Genomic DNA, 10,069 nt, shown 5'->3' with positions numbered 1-10,069 from the left:
ATTGTACATGACTCTTGATAAAAAAAAAATATAAACTAGATACATAAGAACTTTCTCTGCCCCATTGCGACAGAAAAAGACTGGCATCCTATGTTTACAGATGAGCACCCACCCACAGAAATATTTCGAATTAGATGAATGATTGAAAAAAGAAGCCAAGTCATTGTGTCTACCCATTTAAGTGTCTTACAAGAATGTAATAAAGATCCGTGTACAAGTGAAGCAAGTAAAAGCAAAATCATCCATCAAACATCACTAGCATGTTTGAATGGAGGGATTAGAGAACAGTGAGCATTCATTAGCTTTAATTCTACCTCAATCAGGTCATAATTGACTGCAGGGGAACAAAATAAACAAGGAGAATAAAAGAAAAGAACAATGGCATCTTCATTTCCAAGTTTTTACACAATGAACTGATTTGGTTTCCACGGGACATCCAAATCTATTTCCAAATTTTTTTTCACTTCATCCGCAAGTGATATCACTAATATGAGAAGCTTTGAGATTAAACATGAAAAGTTCAGAGAAATCATTCATTTGAAAGACTGAAATTCAGGACAACGGTTCAAAGCCAGTAGAAGTGATTGTAGATATACAAGTTAAGCACACACATGTTTGCAAGCTAGCAGATCTCAATTAATACATACAGGTGCAAATTATAGCATCACAAGCTCAGGCCCATCATTCTTTTCGTCCAATGTTTATCAACATCACAAGTGGTCAACCAGATTTGAATAGCAAAACTGCTTTCTGATCCAGGTAGAAATAGACAAAGTGGTTTGTTTCATGAGTCACATATGAACCTGCATACACAACACAAAATCATAAGTTGTTGGATATTCGGATTCAGATCCAGATAAGAGCTACATACTTCACATAATCCAAAATTAAACCCACAACTTTTATATTCTGGATGGAGCAAGAAAAGAATTAGAAAACATTTCCTTTAGAAGTTATTGTTTCATCTGGAGCAGGATGCCATACCAAAGACCAGTAAAGGCATCAGACACCTATATCTGCCCTAAATCCTATTCAATACATCTATCAGGAATGCATTGAGCTGAGATCATTGCAGCTAGTTCAAACCTAACAACTAAATATAAGTGCAAGCCCAGATTACAAAGTCATGAATCCCAAAGTAGCTAACCCCGTGCTTCTGAGAGTCATACTATAGATGGTCATGGAAGACAATAAAAATAACAGCAAAATTATGAACAACTATTCAACCTAGGTTGAGCCTCAGATTTTATTACAAGGGTTTCAAGCTAAGAGTTGGCAGAGTAGAAACTAAAGAGTGTTACTTTGGTCATACATGGCACTCTAACCAATTGTTTCATTTTAAAAGAGATGGACCAAACTGATATTCAATTAAATAGAAAATATGCAGCAATGATAAATCCTCAAAGCAAGGATGGTATTTAATTTTACACCAATCTTGTTTGACAGCATGAGCCAAAGCAAACGCCGGAAAGCAAATAACAATGCACCACACACAGAAGTAAACCATCATGTATAGACATATAAAGTAAAGAATATCAACTCATTGATGGGTAGCTATTGCCTAGTAATACATCAAGTATCACCTTTTCATACTTAAAACCTCTCTTCCTTAATCTTACTATCATAACCACCTAAATTCTCTCCCTCTAAATAAACCAGCTAAGCAGTTACTGCTCCATGTCGCCACACAACATAAAAGCCAAAGCTCAAGTTGATTATGTATTTGTTGTCTCAAAAAGGCATGGAAATTAATAGCTAATTTACATCCATTCTGTCATATTAGATAGTAATTAAGTTTACTTATTTGCGAAAGTGTTTTGATGACCAACACTTAACTATCAGAACGTTCCGGGATAAGACTGTTTCCAACTGTTTCAACCGTGATTGCATTTGATACAAGAACGACTCTTGATTTTCTGATTCCTACCCATGACTTTCAATTATTCAGCACTAGCCGAGTAAGAGTTTTATAAAGATCCGTCCAAAACTATGATCATGTAGAGAACACTCATTCGCCCTCGGGTTTTCTCCCATCAGGTTAAGCACTCTTTAATGCCATGAACTGAAGTAAGACATAAACAGTAATCCAGTAATTAATCAAAGCATAGATCTAAACAGCTCTATCCATTTTCATCAAAATAGAAACCCAACTACTACTTAAACCACAACACTATCCATTTACATTTGTTCACCATCACTCAAATTCTATCACATCCTAAATCTTGAACAACGCCGGAAAATGAAATGAAATGAAATCGGAGAAGTTTACCGAAGTTGCGACCGACGATGCAATGCCAGGTAGGTCCGTGTCTCGAATCGAACTCCTTCTTTATATGCTCCGCCACGTCCTTCTCTACGCTGTGAGTCTCAAACGCCTGAAACCAAAACCCTAATTTTCATAACCGGAAAACCTATCTCCGAATCAAATCCAAAGATAAAACGAAGTTCAAGAGAGAGAACTAACGCCGATGGCGATTTCGACGGCCTCCTTCTGCATGTCCTGGAACATATCCGCGCTCTTGATGATGACGCGCTTCCCGGTGGAGGTAGTGACCGCCGGCGAGGGCTTCCGGTCGTCGGGATTCGGCTTCGTCGGCACAGTCCCCGGAACAACGCTTCTCTTGGCGTCTTGGCTCATTTCGCAGTCTTCTTATTCCGATTGAGGCTAACGAATCAGAGAAAGAGAGCCGTTGATTTCTGAATCGAGAAGAAGAAGAAGATGCTTAAACCACATCCACCTTTTCCTTTTGTTACTTTTCAAGTAACTGACTGTGAGTCTCTGCGCGGAAAGTGTTTATTAACCTTTTGGGGTGGGGGTCTTTTTACTTTTACTTTTACTGAGATGTTTTTACCACATGTAGGGAAAGTTCTGGCAGTTGCAGAAACAGTGAAACAGAGAATCGATTCCCTGACGACGATACGGAGGATTTTTAAGTAGGGCAATCGGAAAGGGACGCAAACGGTGTCGTATTCATGGAATTTAATTTGGTTTCAAATTTGCTACCAAATTTCAACCTGTTTTTTCCAGCTCCGACTCATCGTTCTACTACAGGACAGACGTAGACAGTGTTTTCTTTTTCTTTTTCCATTTTCAGTTTTTATTTGTCTATTCTTCTGAGTGTTGAAAAATAATGCAAAGAGATTTCGAATGTAGTCCGTGACCATATTAGCTAAAATTATCCCTCTCTCTATACACACGAACGAACGTTTCGATTGCTCAATCTCACCGTAACCTTCTAACTATTTGTAAATTTGCAAAAATGAAACTATTAAGAGTTATAGTTACAAGCATGCAAAATATGAAGAGATGCTGATGGACGATACCATTAGTCCTGCATTTTGGTTTAGGCTTCATCCTCAGAGTCCTCCACAACTCTGTTGACTCTCTTCAGCCTCTTGGCACTAGGAGGATGATCATCTCCTTCTTCATTGTCAGAGCCCGAATCCTCCACAGCCGGGGGATTGTTAATATAATCCGGTGACAAAGCCCTCTCTGACCCATTTCCTTCATTATCATCAAGATCTTCAGCAGACTCATTTTCAACTGCATTCTCATTGTCATGGTTTGCTTCAGAAGTTGGAGCATTTTCTTCTTCTTCTTCTTCCCTGCTCTCCTCATTTAGTTGTATTCTAAAGTCTCGTGCAGTGCTACGCTTGGCATGCCTTAATAAATTTACTTTGGTCACCTTGCACAGCTGGATGAGATATTTCTCATAATCTTCTATCTGAAATATGAGGTCGGGGATGCATCTGTTCTCCCTCTTTATTCTGTTGATGATTCCCTTTTTGTTGGCATTGGCTTGTTGTTTCTGCAATACAAGAATGGTGGAACCCCATAGTCAGATAAACCATCATAACTAACATAACATGTGATAGTGCAACTAATGTGAAAGAGTGACATAAGACGAACAATGCAAAGAGGATCAGAATTATACCTTCTGCATAATTTCCACAAAGATATACAGAGGAATTGTCAGCTCCTTGCAAGTTACCTCCACAAGCTTCTGAAACTTCAGGCTTGGAAAAATCTGTTGACAACCTTTTGGAGCAATCCTAAGCTTTGACATCTTAGCTAAATGCTTGTAGAACCTTGCTGCCAAACGAAGCACAAATTCAGCTTGTGTATCTGCACAATTTAAAGCAAAGTGAATAAACAGTAGTGTTATACAATCTTCTAGTAAATCAATACTAACTATAGTAACTGCATATACCATTCAGGCTCATTGAAACAAAAGATGACAGTACTTTCACCACTGCTTCTGCCCTAGAATAGAGATTTTCCTCAAATGCCAACTCAGGAGATTCCTCACTGTTCTGGTTCAGATGAATCCCTTTTTGGGAGACCAAAGAGAATGTCTTCAGTTTTTTGATGGCCCAATCCATGTCAACTACAACTGATTCAACAATGTGCAGTATACAGGAACTTATCACCGAACATGTTTGATGGTTTATGGTGGGGTATATCTGGGAAACCTCCTCTGGGGCGTCTCCCTCTGATCCAATAACCTGCAACAGCTCTCTGGCCATGTCTTGGGATATAGCTAGATCATTTGGAGGGGAACTTAAACATATAGCAAGTGTCACAACACTTTTTCCGGCCTTTGTGTTTTTAATTTCATTGTTTTTGCAAACACTAATAGCCCAAGCTCCATGGGAGTTCCTCAATTGGCATGGCAATTTCCGCCCAATCATCAATATCAGGTCACAAATTATCTGAATGAAAAAGAAAAGAAAAAAAACTATAAATCATTAAATCTTTTATTCAGAAGGAAAAGAAGAAGGTATGGATCAGAAAACTCGCAAGTGCTGATTACCTCAACTTCACCAAATAATGAAAGTGCAAGAAGCTCAGAGAATAGAGGCTTCAATGTCTTCAAAATGAAGAGTTCTATGCTTCTTATATGTGGATCCTCAATTCTAGAGGCTCTTTCGCATTCAATATTCAAATCAGCATCCTTAAGAGTGGAAATTAACACCATGTCTTCAAGCAAACCAGTCAAGTCTGAATTAGAACAAATCATTATCAATTCCTTCAAGCAACTCAAGGCTAGATGAAGATACTCCCTTCGTCCAACATCTTTTTTGCCCTTCGTTTCCTTTTTCTTTTGATCCATCACCAACTTTGGCCCTGATTTGAACAAAGAAATTAGTTTCAACAAGGGAGATCCCAGCATCTTGATTTCCCCATAGATTAAAGTTCTCAAAGGGTCTTCATTTCGCAGAAGAATGGAAGATTTTATATGACTGAGGGACTCATTCAAGACAAAAGAAATAAATTCAGAGCTGCATTTGGAGGTCTTGCTGGTAGACTGACTATGCAGTTGGGAAGCTTCAACATTATGAGAAGAATCAGTATCTAGTAGTCTCAACAGTGTTTGCAATATCTGATATATGGTTGAAGTTGTAAAGAAGGAAACCCGTGCTTGCATTTCTTTAGGGCTTGAATTGATGTTGTTCAGTATATCATGAGCAGGAGTGCGAGTACTCCCTTTTCTTACTGCAGTACTCTTGCTGGAGAAACATGTATCCTTGTCAAGTGAATGATGAATCTCAACAAACTGAATAATCTCCTTTTCAAGATCTAATTTCTTTCTGTCCGATGCTTTGTCCAAGTCAGTAGCAATAGCATTCACCAGTACCTCAATAATTCCAGATAAAACAAAAGCGGAGCATTTTCTTTTGTTGTCTTCAAAAGATGACGAGCCTCCATCCTGAGTTTGACCAAAGATGTCTGATCTGACACAAAAAGAAACCAGTTAAGGAGGATTTATCTTAAATAGGAATAAACAATCACTGTTTAGTTCAACCCTTCGTGAGGGATAGACGTTGTAAACAATAACTTGAAAGTCTGATCATGACCCACAACAATCATTTTGGTAGTGGAGAAAGGGGGAGTAGGGTCAATCCCCTTCAAATAGCAAATGGTGCAAGTACAGTATGAAAACCTTTCTTTTTCATTCCTCGGACATTACCAACTAGGAAAATATAACTTAATTCCTTTTAACTGTTGCTTATAAACCAGCTTGATGAGAAACAGAGAAATTTAAACCTAGCAGGTAACATATATCTGAGAAAGCATAATACACCTTTTTTTTTTGTTTTCTTGATTCACTTTTTGCTAGTGTTCTACCAAGTGCAAATCCCCTGTAATCCAAGAATACAGAACAAAGCAATCCCCCGATTTGGCAATAACAGATGAGATGAGCGATAGAAAAGAGGGAGGTGAGATACAGCGTAGTTTAATAAACCCTCCTACCTTCAATATTCTGATTTCGAAGAGACTTCCGTATCTTCAAGATAGAACTGTAGAATGTGTCAGCAGATGAACTTCTTCCTAGCTGTGAGGCGTTTACGATTGATTAAGTATCATAACAAGAAGAATATGAAAGATACAACAAAATCATATATTCTCCAAAGCATGAGTTTCTTCACATACCTCGTTTTCTTGGGAAAGGGAGAAACCCAAACATGCCCATGAAGAATTCAAGGCTTTCTCAGTTTTTCCATTTGGTTGTAGAAGTAACATCCGAGAAACACAAGATAGAAGGCAATCTAAAGGCTCTTCAACATAAGCTTTGCCACTCTCTGATTTTATGCAGCAGCTAATTCCTAATTGAACATCTGCATCCTGCCAATACTTCAGTGTTAAGCATAGTCTATGTTAAATGTAAAAGAAAAAATCAGAAAATCAGAAACAAGAAGCATCTGCAGTCTACCTCCTTAAAGAAATGGAGGAAGTGAGGCAACAGAAAATCAAAGACAGCCCCTCCACTAGATGGGTCCATCAAAACAAGCTTCACAAGTCCATGATACATGACTTCTTTGACATTTGCCTAAAATAAAGTAACCCATTATAGTCAGAGACAATATTCAAACAAAAGACAGATATGTTAATGCAAATGGGAAACTCAAGATAATTACAGCACCGGTTGATATAGACATCTCTGCAATAGACCGCTCAGCTCTTGAAACAGGCCTCCCCTCACATTGTAGGGTACCTCAGATTGCTGACTACTACTGGCTTGGCTAGATGACTCTTGAAAAGACAACAAATCATCTTTCTTGGATTGCTTTTCTGCCAGAATCAAATCAATAACAGCATTGGTTGCTGCAAGACGAATAGTATCTTCTCGTCTAAACATCGCCTTACGCATTACCAAAATAGTGTAATCCTGCATCATCACAATTAAACAAGTACATAAATATACCTCAACAAAATACTAGCTTCTATCTTAGCACTTTTGTACTAAGATATGCATGTATGAGAGTGATTCAGCACATTTGTCATTTACTCGGTGTCATTAAAATGCAGTATACAGTACAATATTGAATATTACCAACTGTTATTGGACTATTCAATTTTAAAACCGGGAATTTCGGTGTCCATTCAAGGTAATTATAGTAAAGTTTAGCTTCCCAATACTGCAAAAGGAATTTGTATCACAATTCACAAGTATGAAATAAACGGAACAATAAGAACCTTGAGATCACGGCTGAACTTGATGAGAGGCAACAAAGCAGTAACAAGTTGGGCAGCAACCTTGCCATGCATGAATGTGAAGTAGTCCAACAGTTCCTTTAGACGGGAAACATGTTCTAACATGGGGTATGGATAACTTTGAGTGAGATTACTGAGTAGTCTGCACATGAAATTACAATTACTTTTTAACATAAAAAACACTTAGCATAAGAGCTGTGTAGTTGACTTCAATTACCTTATGATTACCATACTCTGCTCTGGCTTCAAAGAAAGGATCCGAAATTTACACTGCTCAATAATCTACAGGAAAATTGATGTATCAACAATGGTGAGTGATTGATTGTAAGGGATTAGTTATGGACGTCAACAGGTTAAACATGGTTCCCCCCAACAAAAAAATGTAACAGTTTTCATTTGACCTTGAAAAGATTAGTTATTGCTGACTGCTACTGGCTTGGCTAGATGACTCTTGAAACAGGGCTCCCCCAACAAGGTAGGGTATCTCAAGATATCTTCTAATTGCATGCTATTAGCCTTTTCAAATTGAATTTCATTTAAAGGAAAACAAAATGACTGTCATATATTTTTTTCATAACAATTTCATTTACTGATGTACTTAGAAAAAGAAAAATTATATCCCTCAGCTAAACATGTGGGAATTGTTGCTCAGCTCTACATGAGACAAAGTCCCAGTAGTATTATTGCACACCATATGAAGACATTTTATAAATAGCATTATGTACAATCATTCTCTTGTTTTTCCCTCCCAACCCTACAACTACATATAGGATTAACATTTTTAATGTGACTCAATAGATATATAGTTTCACTGACCTCATTTCTAGCCATATCATGGGCCACAAATATAGCTTTTAGCATCTGAATAGCAAGCTCCTCAATGCCTAACACACCACTTAAATTGCAGAGCTCTTTATAATTCCCCTCTTCCACTGACTCTAGCAATACAAAAGCAAACTGCAAAATGCTAGGAACAATGTGTTCCCTTCCATAGTTGCTCTCGTGAACCTAAAACCAACGGGGAAAAAAAATTATGCTACAGAACTTATGTGTATTTTCATACATCTCAACCAACTGTTTCTCCTATAATAAAGTAGCATAAAACAGGCAATTACCGCTCTTAACATGGCCTTCTCGACCACTTTGACATTCTGCAGATATTCTTCCTTCATGTCATCGGGTATCCATTTACAGTCTCTGAAAGATTTGAAAGAGTTTGCAGATAGTTACCTACTCGAGGAGTGTAACACAAAATAACTTCTGTTTTTAACGAGTATAAAAAATAAAATAAAAAACAAAACAAAAAACATAATGTATTTGTACATAAAGAAATGTCCTCATCCTCGCACAGTTATTAATCAAAATCCAAACCAGGGATTTGAACAACATGGAAAGGTATTCATGCCAAGCCTAGGCTGGAGTTTGGGTAGTCCTAAATATCACTAGATCAAATGCTACCGTATCAAATGAACGGATAAAGTACCAATTCATAGAAACTATTCACACAAGGAAGGGTTCAAACAAAAATGTAATAAAACAGAAAGCATCCAACCCTTACTTGGCAAACTTGTAGTCACGATACGCAGTTAAAATCGCCATTTTCAGAGCCCCCATTGACGCCTCACCAAACTTCCTCACCCTCGAAACCGATAATAAAACAGCAACAGTGAAATGATTGAAAGCCCTGAGATCAGACTTCACAAGCCCCATCACCTCCTGTCCCAACGAAGGGTCCTGCTTCACCGCAAAGTTAACATGAAGCAACACAGTCCCTTCCACTTGCCTAACAATAGAACTCGCCTTCTTCCTCCCCATTTTCGCCCCGAAAAACATCACAATCCCTTCAACCACATCCTTCTTAACAAACCCCCTCGACGCCAGAACCAGCAACTGGTACACAAGCGACGGCAGGTCCTGCAAGTCCAAGCTAGACATTCCGTCGAACACCTTGTCTACAAACTCTCTGGCCCGCAGTTTATCAAGAACAGGGAAGTCCCTCACTATCGAAACCATCTTGATCAACAGTCCCTTGGACCAGTTGATCTCCAGAATCTGATCAATCACGGAATTAACAACATTGCCGCCGCGTTCGACCTCGTCGGAGCTTCGAATCAGGCTCAAGCACCGGGGGAGGAGATCAAGAATCTGGGCGTTTTCGGAGTCGAGAATTCGGGGGAGAATTGACAAAATGGGGTCGATTATTTGGGGGAGATGAGGAGAGGGCACGTGGGGTAAGAGTGTGTGGAAGAGTTGGAGGGTTTTGAGGGAGTTGGGGTCGTGTGGGATTTGGAAGGAGGTGAAGAGGCGAGTGTAGGAGAGAAGGAGAGAGGAGAGGAGAGTGGAGAGAGAGTGGGTGTGGGGGGATTGGGAGATGAGGGAGAGGAGAGAGAGAGTGTAGTCGGAGACTGGTTGGGATGGGGAAGGGGATTGGGAGCGGCAAGTGAGGTAGGAGAGGAGGGTTGGGTGGGATTGGGTGGAGAGGAGGGAGGAGGGGATTGGGGCGTAGGATTGTGCTAGGCGGATGATATCGGAGTCTGTTGGAGGTGGTGTGGTGGGTGCGGTGGCGCTCAT

At 39.2% G+C, this 10,069-nt stretch overlaps 2 protein-coding genes across 2 annotated transcripts; both read right to left on the bottom strand.

Moving 5' to 3' along the window:
- Window positions 1-521: 521 nt before the first annotated feature.
- LOC101314649 (dynein light chain 1, cytoplasmic-like) lies at window positions 522-2,783 on the bottom strand. The gene is made up of 3 exons (XM_004296810.1): window positions 2,465-2,783; window positions 2,270-2,375; window positions 522-803 (listed from the first exon to the last, which is right to left on the bottom strand). The coding sequence occupies exons 1-3, from the start codon at window positions 2,636-2,638 to the stop codon at window positions 721-723; spliced, it is 363 nt and encodes a 120-aa protein (XP_004296858.1). The 5' UTR covers window positions 2,639-2,783; the 3' UTR covers window positions 522-720.
- Window positions 2,784-3,344: 561 nt separating this feature from the next.
- On the bottom strand, window positions 3,345-10,069 carry LOC101295329 (Fanconi anemia group I protein-like). Its single transcript, XM_004298090.1, has 13 exons — window positions 9,057-10,069; window positions 8,614-8,695; window positions 8,315-8,506; window positions 7,716-7,780; window positions 7,481-7,640; window positions 6,927-7,172; window positions 6,717-6,833; window positions 6,437-6,628; window positions 6,257-6,338; window positions 4,815-5,731; window positions 4,212-4,713; window positions 3,936-4,126; window positions 3,345-3,809 (listed from the first exon to the last, which is right to left on the bottom strand). The coding sequence occupies exons 1-13, from the start codon at window positions 10,067-10,069 to the stop codon at window positions 3,345-3,347; spliced, it is 4,224 nt and encodes a 1,407-aa protein (XP_004298138.1).

Source organism: Fragaria vesca, linkage group LG4, assembly GCF_000184155.1.
Source record: "Fragaria vesca subsp. vesca linkage group LG4, FraVesHawaii_1.0, whole genome shotgun sequence".
Taxonomy (NCBI): Eukaryota; Viridiplantae; Streptophyta; class Magnoliopsida; order Rosales; family Rosaceae; genus Fragaria; species Fragaria vesca.
Note: the sequence above shows the minus strand (reverse complement) of the source record. Positions and strands in the feature narration are given on the sequence as shown.